At 40.4% G+C, this 16,037-nt stretch overlaps 1 protein-coding gene across 3 annotated transcripts in view; it reads right to left on the bottom strand.

Moving 5' to 3' along the window:
* Positions 1–16,037, bottom strand: part of AK5 (adenylate kinase 5) — a 195,426-nt gene that overhangs the window by 1,476 nt on the left and 177,913 nt on the right. For 2 of the 3 annotated variants that reach the window (XM_039838642.1, XM_039838640.1), the window contains exon 13: positions 15,561–15,749. In XM_039838642.1, coding sequence (XP_039694576.1) covers positions 15,561–15,749 — 189 coding nt within the window. Of the gene's footprint in view, positions 1–13,663; positions 13,729–15,560; positions 15,750–16,037 lie in introns of all 3 variants that reach the window. The other variant, XM_039838641.1, reaches the window with a different exon arrangement.

Below are 16,037 nucleotides of genomic sequence, written 5' to 3'. Positions count from 1 at the left end.
AAAAGTAAAGAGTAGTTCAAAAACTAGGTTCCTAAATTAAAACGAGATTCCACTACACACCTATGAGAATGGACAAAATCCAAAACACTGACAATACCACATGCTGGTGAGGATGTGGAGCAACAGGAATGCCCATTCTTTTCTGATAGGAATGCAAAAAGGTACAGTCACTTTGGCAGACAGTTTGGCAGTTTCTTGCAAAGTTGAACATATTCTTATTGTACGATCCAGCAATTGCACTCCTTGGTATTGATCTAAGAGAGTTGAAAATGTCCATACAAAAACCTGCACATGAATGTTTATAGGAGCTTCATTCATAATTGCCAAAACTTGGAAACAACTAAGATGTCCTTCATTAGGTGGATAAACATCTAGACAGCGGAATATTATTTAGCACTCTAAAGAAATGAGCTGTCAAGCCATGAAAAGATATGAAACTTAAATGCATATCACTAAATGAAAGAAGCCAATTGGAAAAGGCTACATACTATGACATTCTGGAAAAGGTAAAAACTATAGGGACAGAAAAGATTGGGTTGTGAGGAGAGAGGAATGAATAGGTGGAACACAGGATTTTTACGATAGTGAAACTGATACTGTAGTGGTGGATATGTGTCGTACATTTGTCAAGACCTAAAGAAACTGGGCTTTTGGTGATAATGTGTTGATGTTGGTTTCAACAATTATAACAAATGTACTACTATTGTGTGGGATGTTGATAGTGGGGGAGGTTGTGCATGTATGGGCACAGGGGTATATGAGAACTCTGCTCAATTTTGCTGTGAACTCAAAACTACTCTAAAAAATAAAGTCTATTTACAACAAAAACTAGGTGCCCTATTGAGGTAAAGTATTGTTATGGGTCATGGAAAGACTTTGAAATTAGTTAAAATGAGACTTCTGAGTGTTCTGGAGCATTTGGAGCAGGGTAGGAATAGGCCAGAGTTTGGGGAATGAGGGAGAGGATGGTGGAGAAGAAGGCAAAAGCTGGGACCTCAGTTTGCAGGTGTGCTAAGGGCAGAGTCTTCTGGGAGATCACAAGGAGCCAACATCAGAGGAAGTAGGGTGAGAGCTGATTTCCTGGGCATGAAGACATTACTACCCCTTCCTCTCTTAAAATTTTCTGACATTATGCTGACCGGCTGGTGAGATTTGTCTCACCACATGTGTAACATCCACAGAAAGTAGAGGCCTGGTGATCTACATAAGACTCATCTCCAGAAGCTCTCGTTTGGTATGTTTGGGCTGGTGGGCCTTCTGATCTTCGTATTTAACAAATTCTCTAGATGATTTTGATGTGGGTCATCTTGGACCATACTTTGAGAAACAACGATTTTTTTCAACTCTGGTCTGCTTTCTTGAGCAAACAAGTTTTGATTTCACAACACTAGGGACTTTACTGATTCCAGAGCTAGAATGAAATCTCAGACAAAACAAAACACATTTAAACATTCCAGAAAATAGATACGATGTTTATAAAAGCACTGTTTGTAATAGTTCCAAACTGGAAAAATCACAAAAGTTCATTGGCAGTAGGTGGATCAACTGTAGCACAGTCATATAAGGGAATACTGTGGTAATGGAAAAGAACACTACAGCTACATTCAACAACATGGATTAAATACACAAAACTGAGAGAAAGAAGCAAGTCAAAAGAATATGCACACTGCATGATTCAATTTATATAAAGTTGAAAAATAAGCAAAGTTAAGTTATATTGGCTGAGGATCCATACATAGATGGTAAAAATAAAGAGAAACAAGGAAGTAATTATAAAAAGATAGTGGTTACTACTTGGGGAGAGGAAGGAAGATGTGAGCAGGAGAGACATGAGGGAGCTTCTGGGATTCTTCAAGATTTCTTACGTGGTGATTATGGTGTTCGTTTAAAATTCAAACAACATATTTTATGCATTCCTGCATGTATATCTAAGAAAAGGAAAAAATGAAAACATTGTTTTCCCTACCCTCCACACCACCCCCAACTCAATGCGAGATACTGGATCATTATAAGAGAATCAAAGATTGCCATCTTCAACTTTTTTGTCTCCCTGGCTTCTAGTCTCTATTGGAGGGGCAGGGACTTTGCCTCTGTCCTGTTTATATCCCTCAGTACCTTGCCTATGGCTGTATCTCAACCTTACTTTTCCTTCCAACCAACAAACATTTCCTAGGTGGAGCAATGTATTATGTTCTGGAGATACCAAGTTGAATAAGACTGAACCGACCTGCCTTCCTGGATCTCAGAGCTCAAGGGCAGAGACAAACAATTAGCAGGAATTTACACTATTATGAGGTAAGGTAGGAGCTATTGATAAAGGAATACCTTACACAATCATTGTCACGGAAGCTTCTGAGGAAAGTAATTGTCATTTAAAATAATAAACTTTACCACTACTAATGAGCATATAGTGCTTCTTACTTTTTTTTTTTAAATCTTTTTAAACAAGTTATTACCACCCTAACTTCATTGCTTCCTTTTCTTGCTAGCTACATTCCTTCTTCCCTCCCTCCTCACTCCCTCACTCCATACTGGACACCCTCCCTTTCTAGCTCCTACTCTCACTCCCTCCCTCCCTTTTAGACAATTGGGTAATTCTAACAATGGTCTTAGGAGACAGATGTTATCCCCATTTCACAGATGATGAAACCAAGGCCATGGAAGATGAATTAAATTTCCTAAGGTCACACAGCTAAGTAAGTAGCAGAGACCTGGTTTAAATCCATATCTCTGATTCCAAAGTCTGCGTCTGTGGACTATATTATACTATATCCAACAGTTCAAAATGGCTGGATGGTTGAATTTGGTGGGAGTAGCGAGGGGTGGAGTTGGAATGGTAAGCAGAGGTTGACTATAAAGACGTTTGTATACTCTTACATGCGATTACTGAGGAGTCACATAAGAGTTTTTAAGAAATGGGTTGATATAATCAAACAGGTACATTAAAATGTTTAATAATTGAAAAGAATTGCAAAACTGACACATAAGGCAAAGAGCACTGTATTAGGAGTGATGATACCTGGTACTGTCCCCAGTGAGCTTCAGGACTTGAACTAGCCACTCATCCTCTTGGGGCCTCAGTCGTCACCAGTACAACTGGCTCTTTTATGGTAAAGTAAGTTCTCTGTCCTAGTATCCAATGCTTTGTTCTTGGCACAAACATTTCCCAAAGTCCACTCCAGATCTTCCCCAGAAAAGGAAGCTAATTGGACTAGAGATTGACCCCAAGTTACTTTCTATTTCATTTGCATGTAAGTATTCTCATTATAATTACCTAATGGAGGGCTGCCTGAAGTGGGACTTTCAACTGGATTATATCCTCTGCTTCATTTGGACAAACCCCAGCTGTGTCCTGGGACCTCTCTAGTTTTCATAAGGTGGTTGATATTTTGCAGTCTTTCTTTTTATCTGTTGTCCACGTTGTCTTGCTGAACTCTTACTAGTTCCTTGCATTTAACTCACTTAACAAGCCCTTTCCTAACTGGCCCTGAAATAGGTCCCTCCTCCAACCTATTCTTCTCTAGCCAACACTCCTCAACGTTACATGCTTTTCTTCCTTCCAAAAGAAACCCATGTCTGTATTTCCCATTTTTATCTCCTATCATGTCTCTATTAACACTGATAAATTATTCATATAAAAACATTTAAAAAGAACAGCGATTATGTCCTCTCTATTTTTCTTAATTGTTTGTAATCGATAACTTGTTTGTTGAATGTAATCCAGTGCTGGATTCACATAATTTGGTTTGACCATTATCCAGAATTTCTTTTAGATGCCGATGAAAACACATTTGTTCATTACAACCTTTCAGTCCATTGTATTACTTTCTCCCTTTTATCATCACAATGAACTAATGGCTCTTTGAACAAAAACAACTTGTAATTCACTGTGATGTTCAACTTTTTACTTCTTGGCCAGATATAACCCACCATTATCCCGTATCTAGCTGCCCAGCTAGGTGGGAGACTGCGGGGACAAGGTCACAATCAGCACTGCACCCTCAGTGTCTGGCTCTAGACAGGTAGGCAAATAAAAGTCAAATGAAAGAATGTATCCTTATTTCCACATTTCACAGAATCGAGCTGTTGTGGGGCAGAAATGCACTTCCTGGAGCCCATTTTCTGACCCACAATCTGGACTTTATGGAAGGATATGGGATTCTCTCCTATAAAAACCGAGCAATTTAGTAGGTTTCAGAAACAAGGGCTAATGAGCGTAAGCACCTGAGCATAAGCGCCTGAAGGGTGAAACTTGGTTTTCTCACAGCTGGGAGGTGAAAGGCTTTAGCTGGACCCTTTCCCGCTTCTATTTCCATCTAAAACCAAACTCTTCACTTTGTTTTGTAGCTTAAATACGGGGATTTATTTATTTAATTAAAGCTTCTCGTTGCCACTCAGCCAGGGTCACTGTGGTGTATGCTTCTGTGGAGCCCAAGGGCGTGAGGAGACTGTAAGACAAAATCCAATAATCTGGCTTTCTAGATGACAAAAGCAGCCTTTGATTTGAGTGAGTGGGAGATCTGTGAGGCTATCTGCCAACCCTTGTTAGGCCCAAGAATTAAAGTTCTGAGAATAAAAATTTATAAGCAGTGAGGCAACTTAAAAAATATGTATATATAATGTGTGTGTACATATGTGTGTGTGTGTATCTGTGGTAGTAGTGGTGTATATGTGCTGGGAAAGGTGCAGATTGGACTTTTATGAAACAAAAGAGAGCCTAGCTGAACTGGGTGGGGCCAAAGCCTTCTGTCTGCTCTCCAATTTCTCCCTCAGTTCTTCACAGGTTACCTGGACATTTCCTCAAAGTGAATTCTCCCTGCTCATCTATTCTCACATGGAGAATATTTTAGAACAGTAAGTGGCTTTTATATTTTTATATGTAACTGTGTAGCTCAAAGGAAATGGAAAAAAACAGTTTACTAAGTACTTTCTAAGCTACAGGAACTATTCGCATTGCTTGCAAATTTAGCTAATTTACACCAGCTAACAAGGTGTTAGTGTTAAACATCCTTAGTGAACAGATAAGAATGCTGTGTAATTAGCATATTGATTGTTTTGTGTGAAGGGGTCTTCCTCAGCAATTGTGCAAACTTGAAAATAAAGTGTCTTCCAACATATAGTAAGTTTTTGCTCTATAATCAATGTTTATAATATTATTTTGCAGCAACTGTCTTTTCCCATGGTTAGGAAAAATAAGCTTCACGATGTCTTTTTCCTAAAAGATCTCCAGGTCTGAATCAGCAAGGTCAGAATGTATGAGGTTTTAATTATTTAATTAAAAGCTAGGTAAGCAGATTTGCTTCTGACTTTAAGAAGTTACCCTTTTTGGTCTGAAACTGGATAAAAAAATTGTGCAGTAAGTAATGTTCTGATCAGTATACAAAAAATATTTTTTTAATAAAAAACTAAAAGCTAATACCAGGAAATATGATTAAATTTTTGAGTTTTCACCTGACTTCTCAAAGGAGAGCAGGCAGTGATAATATTTGCCATCAGTCAGTGGAACAGATTGCTAAATTAGGAAAGTAGTCCCACCACTTTGGGAATTGCACATTTTATCTACTCTTCCTCTGTAGTTCTGTGAATTTGAAACCATAAAACAGTTGGCTGCCCAGACCTATTTTTCCTGAATTTTCCCTCATTGTTCAAAACATTGCTTGAGTTTTAGTTTTGTTTTTCATATATTGGCACCATGGGGCTTCTGGGACAAACCCAAGCTGTCCCAGAGTGCTTTATGATTATTGTGTGTGCCACCTTCTTCCTCTTCTAATCTTGTCCTCCGTTAAACCAGACGGAGCCTCACGCTGCAGGGATCCCTCACTGCTAGAGGAAAGCTGCGGTGGCTCAGCCAAGGCAAAGCTCTTAATGGGCAGCACCTGTGCACCATCTGGGGACAATCATTAGTTGCATTTTTCAAAAGTTAGGGTTATGTAAAGACTGCTCCTAGGGAGTCATCGTTTCACGTATTCGGTCAGGCCACATATTTCTCCTCATTCTCAAGGCCTTAGAAATAAGGACTATACATACCTTTACTCCAGAGAGCTTTAAGGGCAAGCTTTAGGATCAACTGGAGGATGGATGATAATCTGCACATTTATGGCTTCTCTGCACGTTGGGCTTTCCAAAGTATACAAGCATTTCCTCAAAGTGAATTTGTCCCTTTAAACTGTTATGTGGTCCTATCTTTCCTTCTTTCTCCTCTTCCTCCCAGTTCTGTCTGAAATTTAAATCTGACTAATAGATCTTTTCGCAGACATGAAAAATCTATCCTTTCTCAAATTGACCTCCCTAAAACATATCTGATCAGTCGTTTTCCTGTTTAAAATGGTTCCTTCCATTACCTGCAGTATTTAGTGAACATTTCCTAGGGTAGCCTAGAAATACAGCAGCCACAGGTGGCTTCTGAACACTTGAAAGGTGGCTAGTACAACTGAGGAAACAGAATTTTTAATATTATATAATTAAAATTAGTCTAACTTTTAAAACTGGTATTTAACTCAGTTACTAGAAAATTCAAATATATGTTGAAACAACTTGGGTATGTGAAATCTGCCTTTTCAACCATAAATTCTATGACATACAAATACAATTCTAGAATTTCTGATGAAAATTTAGCATATTAATTGAGATATACTTAAGAATCGAAGACATATTTTAAAAAGAATGTAAAAACATCTCAATTTTTTTTACGATTACATGTTGAAATAATACTTAGAATATGTTAGGTTAAATAAGTGTATTATTAAATTAATTTCATTTGTTTCTTAATACTTTCTTTGTTGTTGTTAATGTGACTACTAAAAAATTTTAAATTACATATGTGGCCCATATTGGACAATATTGGTCTGGAAAATTTACTGAATATAGGAGGAATGAATGAATGAACGAATAAATGAATTCAAGGCCCTTCACAGACTTGCCTCAACCTTGCTTTTTAGTCTGGTCTGCCACTACTTTAATTCATCTGTTTGGCATTACACCTTGTGCTAACATTATTGGGCTCTTTATGTGTCAGTGCCTTTGTCCCCTCTCCGTCTGTCATAAACTTGTACTCATCCCTTAGGACCCAGCTCAAATGTCCTCTTCTCTCTGAAACCTCTACTTACCTTTCCAGGCCCTAGCTCTGTACTCCAAAAGACCTGAAACATTCTGTGAATACTGTTACACTATCTACCACCTTCCTGTGAGTGCAGAGTTTCATGGGTCTCTTTTCCTCTTTGAATGACCAGCATTATGCACATTAAATGGCTTGGACATTAAAGACGCTCCCTAAATATCTGAATATGCCAAGGACCTTAGGTGGAACAGCACCAGTTCTCTGCTGGAAGAATCCAAGGCAGTGGCTTGTGGAGAGGTGCTGAGTTAAAGTGACACCCAGTGAAAGGGATGCCCTGAGATGGGCCGGGACAAAGCCTGCCATGTGATTAAAAAAAAAAAAACCACAGAGGAAGAAAATCAAGAATGTGCAAGGAAGTGTCCAAAAGTCTGGAGTTCTCTTCTGCCTGCTGTTCTGGGAGGATACAAACAAGCCCTGCACACAACTTATTTCAACGGGACCACAGGGGTGCAAAGAATATTGCACCAAATCAAAAGCTCTTTGCAGGAATCTAGAGAAGGCCTGACGATCAGGAAGGAAGGAGGTGGAGAGAAGACTATTTCAAGCGAAGTAATAAAAATGGATTCCGTAAGTCTCTCAGAGACAGATGGAAGATTTATGGCTCGTTTGTCAAGTGAGAGGACAGAACCTTAGGGCTCCTGGAAGTCCCTTTCTCCCTCATGTACCTTCCTTTTTAGGCAGTGTGGAGGAAGGGTTGTCTCCAGATCCAGGGTGTTAGTGGTGCTCAGCCCCAAGCTGGTCCGGGTTGGATCTGGAAAGGCTTAAGACTCAGAACTAAGAGGTAAACTTGGCTGAGGAGGGGCATTATAAGAGGGGCCAAACATCCAGGGACTAGGAAATCCCAAAGCTGTTCTATATTCAAAGAACTCATCTCAGGCCACGTGGAGAGAAAGGGAAGTGGAAATGAATGGGTTAAAAAAAAAAGCCTCTGCTTAAAGTAGCTCAGCAGCATTTCCACTAGAAACAAAGGCTTAAGTAAGGGTGTGTACTTACTGCAGAGTTATTACTAGTAGACAAATACAGCCCTACTGGGAACAAACTGGTTCAATAAACTACAGAATATCCAAAATAATGAAATACTACATAACTATTAAAAAGAAAACATTATTGTGATATGTACTGACTTTCAGATGTTTCAAAGAACTCTCTACCATAGCGGGGTGCGTGTGTGCTTATACAGGGCAGATAGGTCCAGGTGACAGAGAGGAGAGGGAGAGGGGTACGGGGAGGAGGAGGGGAGGGGATAGAAAGACACACAGATTGCTCACACTGGTTATTTGAGGAGAGTAAGGTTGGAAGGAGCATTCTTGGTTTGTTAAAAAATATATAGATACCTTTACTCTTCATTTATTATAGTGAGCATTTATTACTTTAGTAATTTAAAAAAAATCCTTTAAAATAAATCTAATCCCAGGCACCAACATGAACACGACTATTTTAACACAGCGAAGACCACTGAATCATCTGCTGATGCTTTCCTCTATTTAGCCTATTTGAGCTTCACAGAATCTCAAGCGAAATCCGCCCCCACCACTACCAAACACACACACCTCCCTTACCTTCTGGGGCATGGTGATCTGGCTAGTATCCCTTAATATAGCCTCGCCCAAATTCTCACTAAAAATACCCATGGAGACCGAGGAAAAGAGAAATAGTCACAAAAAGTCTGAAAAATCATATTGTTACCTATTGCTAATGGAACTAGATTCCATTATCTGCTCCTGACTTAGAAAATGGCAGAAAAGCAGGCATCCTTCTGCTACATGGCCATGACTTTCAGACACGAGCTGTTTTCCCTATGCCCCACCAGGACGCCTTTTTCTATATCTAATTACCAAAAGAACAACTGAGGAGAGGGAGGACGCATCCCAAACTACTGATCCTGGTGTAAGAAGGGCAAGCAGAAAGAGTCCTGGGAGAAATCGAATGGAAGAGTGGTAGGGGTCCTTGCTTAGCGAGCCTCAGCCCTGCAATTCCACATTAGGGGAGGAGGAGCTGTGTGCCTCAGTGTGCCTTCCAATGTAAGATCTGTGTGTGAGCAGTTGTGAGTGCCATCAGTACTCAAGGGAACAGAAATGAGATTAATGATACTCTGCACATCCTGTGAATCTGCAGGATGCTAAGGTAAACAAAAAATATTCATGAGAATTAAAATCAATGTTAGTAGCTAGAGAGTAGGAAGGAGGGTGTGAAAAGTTGAATTGGTAATGAGAAAGTCAAATTTGGGATTTTTCCTAGAAAGTAGATAGCAAAAAAATGAAAATAATAGAATGGGTTATAGATATATAACTGTGCTCTCCAATACAAAAGTCACTGTCACATGTCACTGTTGAGCACTTGAAACGTGGCTACTCTGAATTGAGATGTTCTTTCACTGTAAAATACACACCAGTCAGACTTCATAAAATTAGCGTTACCCGTTTCTTTTTATTTCTTAAAATGTGGCTACTAGAAAATTTTAAATGACATATGTGGCTCACCTTATACTTCTATTGGACAGAGGTGGTATGAAAGAAGAATGTGGGTGGGGTCTAAGAATTTTTTGTGTTTTTGAGGAATTCTGAGGAAAAACAAGGAACAGCGGTACATAAAAATACAATCAAAGAATAATAACAGAAAACTTTCTTGGGTTAAAAACGATGTGTCTATGCCAGTGAAAAACCCATGGAAGCAGACTTACATCTGGATGCAAATTTAAGATACATGGAATAATTTTTAAAAAATATATATTTTTTGGTGCTGAAATCTGGGATCGAATAAAAAAATTTTTCTTTAAAGATATCATTTGAAAAAATTTACTTGCAAATTTGTCTCTGCCTTTTCTCCACAACACTAACACTAAATACCTGTAAACAGTGTAGCAATGTTTATTGATTTTATGTCAAAAAATATTATGACCTAAATTTTATATCCAGTGAAACTGTCATTTGTGTATAAAGCCACTTATAACAACATTCTTGGATATTCACAGAGAAATTGAATTAAAATTAGCCGGAGTTACTTTAGCCAACTGAAAGAAGAATCAAAATTAAGATTTCAAGTACAGAGAACTCAAGGTATGGAAGAAATTTTGGGGTTTCCTATACTTGTGTTAGACTCCCGATTTAGGAATCTGGTCAATCAAGGGTTATCGGCTAGATTTTGCCTCCAAGGGGAGAAACTGACCTTGTGGAATGTCCTGCTTTTCACCCTGTCATGGCAGCACCAGGAACTGCGTTTTTCTTTCTTCATCCCTCACTTCTGAGGAAGTCTCCTGCCCGGGTAGACGACTACCCAGAACAATAATGGGTAGTGTTGTATTTTGGGACTTACTAAAAAATGGCTAAACTATTTATGAAGCTGGGACACTGCAGCAGAAGAACCGTTAAACAAAAACATTTTCTTCTTTACAAAAGCAGAGTTGCCATTTTCTGCATCTATAAAACACATGTTTAATGAGTCACTGGTCTCTCTTTTTATTCTTTTAATGATTAAGATTAATAAATAACGCAGGGACAGATATCATGTGTTATCAGGCACTCTTCATCTATGCCCTGGGGTGTTTCTGGGCTGATGATACCATTATCAGAATGTATATGAAAGACAGAAAAAATAAATATAAGAAAATATATCAGAATGTTCATTTGCAGTTATCTTTAAGTGCAAGAGTTCCAAATAATTTTTATCTTTGGACTCTTAAATTTTCTAGATTAAAGAGAGGTTTTAAATATCAATTTATGCAATTCTGTATATGCCACTTAAGGTAGCTACTTCTGGGGTTTCTCCAGAGTTCACAACAAGCTTTTCTCTTCTGAGAATTCCTTGTTCCCCAGCCAATTCCGAGAGGAGTCCTAGGTGACTCTGTTAATATCAGTCAAGTCTTAATTCTAATGCTCCCTCCTCTGAGACTTTCTAAACACCCATCTAAAATACCTACCCTCGACAACTGACTCTATTTTGTTTTATACATAGAGCTTAATCTATCAGAAAATTTTTTTTTATTTTCATGTCTACTGATTTTCTCTTTTTAGTGACTTTGTCTTATTTACTGCTGTGTCCCCAGGACCAAGAATACTATCTGACGTGTAGTAAATATCCATAGAACAAATGAAAAAGCCCCACACGACCATCTGTCTGTTCATAGCTTAAAGAACCAGAGAGAAGACCCTGAGCAAAGCAAGACCAATCATAAAATTTCTCTCTGGAATTTGGAACTGTTGTGGTAACATGTGAACGCAGAGGTTGCAGGGTGGCCATATTCTGGCTTCAGGGCCAGAGGAAGAGAGAAATCTGGTTGAGAGAGAGGAGAAGACACATGTGAGAAGCAGAGAGGAAGGAGCCTTATCTCACGGCCTTCCTGGGCCTGCTGCGTTTCAGCCTTGGGCTGCATAACCTTATCATTGAGTTCTATGTTTCAGCTAAGGCTGGTTGGAGTTGATGCCTGTTACCTACAACCAAGGAGTCCTAAGTAATACACCTATGGTCACAGTCATGTTTTGGAAATTCATAGCAAAAAAGATTTGGAGGAAATAACTCCAGAATGATTGCCTCTGAGTGGAGGGACAATCTAGTTTTCTATATTGACTGGAAAATAATATGTATTTTTTTTCCTCCAAGAATCAGAGGATTCCAGGAGATCGTGTTGCATCCATCCACTGTATTTTAGGATGGAGAGCTGAGAGGTTAAGCAGTGAAGTGACCCACCCAAGTTCACAAAGCTCATTCACACCGCTGTGCCTCCGGCTTTCTGATACCCAGGCCAGTATTTTCCCTGGGCACCAGGGACTCTTTGGACAGTTATTGTGCTTTTCACTCTGACTTGCTACATTTCGATTATTTTTTCAATAATAAATTCTCTCTCAAGTGAAAAAAAGCTTCCTCTTATGGGTTCACACTAGTGAATTGGGTGTGATTATGGTGCTGCTGTGTTGAGAAAGTTTCAACAGTGACACTGAGACAGCGTCCGGATTGGGTAGGAAAGAAGGGCCACAGCTGGTTACTGATGTCTGCACTGAGGCAGTGAGAGAGGGAGTGGAATGGAGAAAAGTTCTGTTCTAACTCTTTCTCAGATGCAGAGCAAAGCTGCCTTTATGAGAGCAGGGAAGGGTGGGGAAACAGCTGGAAACTCAGGAGATCCATTTTTATCACATGTCTCTAACCCTTGGTTTAAGTTACAAGAAGTTCTAACTTTATTGTATGATGATGGCTGAATAAGAACATAAAGACTAAGGCAGTGGCTGTATGAATTCTGCTTTGCTTTTTTATTACCTTTGTTTGAAATTTTACTGCACTTTTTTCAGCTAGCTGTGGGCCAAAGGGCTGACTGCCATTAGGCAGGGGTGTCAGCTGATGAATTCACCATAAGCATTACTGGGCAACATTGAAGCCTGAAGGAAGTGCTTGTGGAGGGTGGTCTCTTTCTGGGTTGGACATGGTGTGGCTCTAATTCCTAGGTAAGCTACTAATTTGTCTCGCTTGCTTCTTGAACTGTGTTACCACAGTTTGTGAACTAGTTTTAAGAAAACTCCTTAAGTCAGCTGTCCTCAAATTTTTTGGCCCCAGGAACCGGTGCTCTTATGGGAATCTAATGCCTGATGATCCGAGGTGGAGCTGAAGTGGTGATGCTACCACTGAGGTGTATCTGCAAATACAGATGAAGCTTCTCTGGCTCGTGGGCCACTCACCTCCTGCTGTGCAGCCCGGTTCCTCACAGGCCACAGACTGGTGCCGGTTTGTGGCCGGGGAGTTGGGGACCCCTGCCTTAAATGATTCGGGAGCCCATGTGGATGGCGAACAGCCCTGCTTTGGGTTCAATAAACCAATGAGACAGGAAGAAGGTGCTAACAATCCAAAGAACATTACAGGAACAAGACACAAATTGTCACTTGGAATCCAGGGAGAGGTAAAGCTGTTGCAAGATCAGGCAGGAGCCCAGAGGCCAGAGAGAGAAGGGACAGAGGCTTTCCCTTTCTTCAATGAAAACCAAGCTTGTCTCTCTCCCCTGCTTTTCCTCCAGTCCCCCTTCTGTAGCCTCAGTTGCTGGCAACTCCCATGGGACACCTGTAAACAATTCTCACTTCCCTGGGCCCAGCACTCTCCCCTACTGGTCTCTATGACATGTGGGGAGGAAGCTCATTCATTTCTGCAGCTAGTTGGTAGAGGACAGCCCTGGGCAGAGGCTGTGGGATAAAGCAGCCTCTCTGAAAAGCTCTCTGGGAGTCCTGAGGGCTGGAGCCTACACTGCTCTGTAGTCAAGGCTGGAGTGGTTTTAAATACTTGTGGAGTGGATCATAAATGTTACCTCACCACAGGCCCAGCTGCCAGCATCTCCAAAGTGCAGGGGAAGCTGAAGAGATGAGCCAAATGGAACTTCCTTGCCAAGTAACTCAGATATTTCTAAGGAGGATTCCAGAACTCGGATTTATCTGAAAACTCTGCTAGCTCTGTATCCATGTGCCAATCATTTGTGTGTGTAGAATTTAGATTGGAATAATACAAGACAGAGAAGAAAGGGATTTTCTGACTCCAAAAGTCGTTAAACTCTGAATTACTTAGGGACTTTCTCACCTCTACAAATCTTGGAAGTAGAAGAAATTCTCTTCTGTCTGGATAATTTCTGTATGTGTTCCAGGCTGCACAAAGGGTGGAAATCACTAATCTTAGAAAGGCCTTGGTAACCCTGAATTCTTAAGCCCCTGCTGTTATATAATGCCCTTTTTGCTTGTTTTTAAAGAACTAAGTCTTTATTTTATGTGGCAACCAGAGGTTACAAGAAGCACAGCAAATAGGTTTCATCTCGCATATCAAGTTCTATTAATTGGTAATAGCTGCCTGGAGTGCTATGCTAACAAATATATTGAGGCCACATCCGGGTACTGCAAGAAAGAGTGCGACGATGGATTAACAATGTCTACCACGGATATGGAAGTTGGGCGGTGTGGCTCTCGTGCCACATATTTGACATCCCTGCATTAAATCAAGGGATACTTTTCAGGCTCCTATACCCAGGGCTAAGTTCTTAGACTTTAGGAAGTGGACCATGAACAGGTTTAGAAGGTAAGAAGAATTCATTACCTGTTGTTTTCCCCAAGGAATTATTAATATAGCTGCCTCAGAGACAAGTTTGTTACTTATGGTTTGATGTCTCCTGTTAACTTACTGTGAAGAGCAGAAAGTAGATGTTCAGTCTCAGAGCTATTCTGCTTTGGGGCCTCAGGACTTTGTTCTTGGAATACTGGCCCAGCCTCTCAGTGTTCTCCTAGCCGTGCCTGCTTGGGATCTGTTCTCTATAAGGTTACAGGGTTCTAAATTAAAACCCTGATCATGTCTGCCCACTTCAGTGGTTCCCATCATGCACAGGACAGTTTCTTGCTCCTACATAAGGTCCATCGTGACCTGTCTCTTGCTTGCCTCTCCAGCCCCAACTCTTGTCCCTCTTTTCTTTGGCATTTTTTCTCACAGCCAAGCTGAGTTCCTTGTCCCTCCTGACCTTTTTCACTTGGGGCTCCTTCCATGTGGCATACCCTGCTCCCCTCACAGTATCCCCTCACCTCCACCTCAAGGATCAACTTAGTTGACCTTCCTCAATGCCTTTCCTTTCCTTTTAGTCTGGGTTAAAGGATCCTCAGAAATCACTCTGTGCTCGCTTTGACCCCATATTGTGATCACAGGTTTGTCTATCTTCCCTGCTAAAACCCTAAGCTCTAGCAGGCAAGAACTGCATCTTATCATCTGCATCCAAATCACTATGGCAACGAATGATCCATAGGAGATGCTTGATACATGTTTATTAAATGAGTGAATGAATGGAGGTCAGGTAGTTCTCCCAAATTCATGAAATTAATAGTGACTCAGCACGGATTATCATTTGTGATCATGAAATTGATACTACACGTTTCCCCACAGTATCTTCATTGTTTTAGCTAATTACCTCCTTTCTTGACACCATACAGTACTTTTTAAAAGAACATTAGTTTTCGCAAGAAATTGAGGTAAAGGAGCCAACTGCCAATTATGAATTGTGTAAAAATCTAGAAATTCAAAGTCATTGAATCTTGGATCTAGAAGAGACCTTTCAACTGAGTAGAATTTCTAGAAATATCTAGATTATTTCTAGATAACCTCATTCAACTGAGGTCTAGAAGGCAGAACTTATGCCTCAGCCATGCCTTCCTCCCTCCCTTCCCCTCTTTCTCTTTTTGGAAAAAGAAGTTGTTTTCAGTAATTATAACGGCACCTGTAAAAACTGTATGATAAGATTTCATGGTCCATATGATGACAAATATTTAATTTTGACTGATACAAAAGTGAAGAGGGTAAGGGATCCATACTTTGGCCCAAATTGTGCAGCTACATGCACCTCTAATTCCCAGATCCCTTAACTAAAAATGTTCTAGTTTTTTTCTCATTTCTTATAAAAAATGATTAACTGGCTCATTTGGAAGGAGGAAGGGAAATGATTTACCTTATGTATCTGTGTTTTCGTCTCATAGTAGGCAATCACGGGGATGGATGCTCGGTAGTAGGTTTCAAGGCGCTTGGCGATGGTGGTGGTGTTGTCTGTGCACAGGCTGCTCTGGCTCCTCTGGAGAAGGCGATTGGTCATGGTGTCTGCCGAGCAGTCCATACAGATCACCAGGTGAGGGTTTCCAATCTAGGAAGCGAGGTAGCACAACATGGTTAGAAATTCCTCTCTGCAAGGTTCTGGAAAGGCCTGGGACCCCTAGTTCTTTCCTTTCCTTTCTTGGCTTTCCGGTTCCTTTCAAGGTCCCAGAACTACACTATGACAGAGTTGGGACTGGGCTTCATGGCTCCTCATTTCTAGATCAGTTTTTCACATGCTGCCTCACAGGTGTCTCTTGTCCTCAGCTTTTGTTACCTCATGTAACTCAGGGATTATACAGAATACCACCCAATGTAGTCACAATCTGTTCTCTACACT

This window comes from Pteropus medius, unplaced genomic scaffold (assembly GCF_902729225.1).
Source record: "Pteropus medius unplaced genomic scaffold, Ma_sr-lr_union100, whole genome shotgun sequence".
NCBI lineage: Eukaryota > Metazoa > Chordata > Mammalia > Chiroptera > Pteropodidae > Pteropus > Pteropus medius.
Note: the sequence above shows the minus strand (reverse complement) of the source record. Positions and strands in the feature narration are given on the sequence as shown.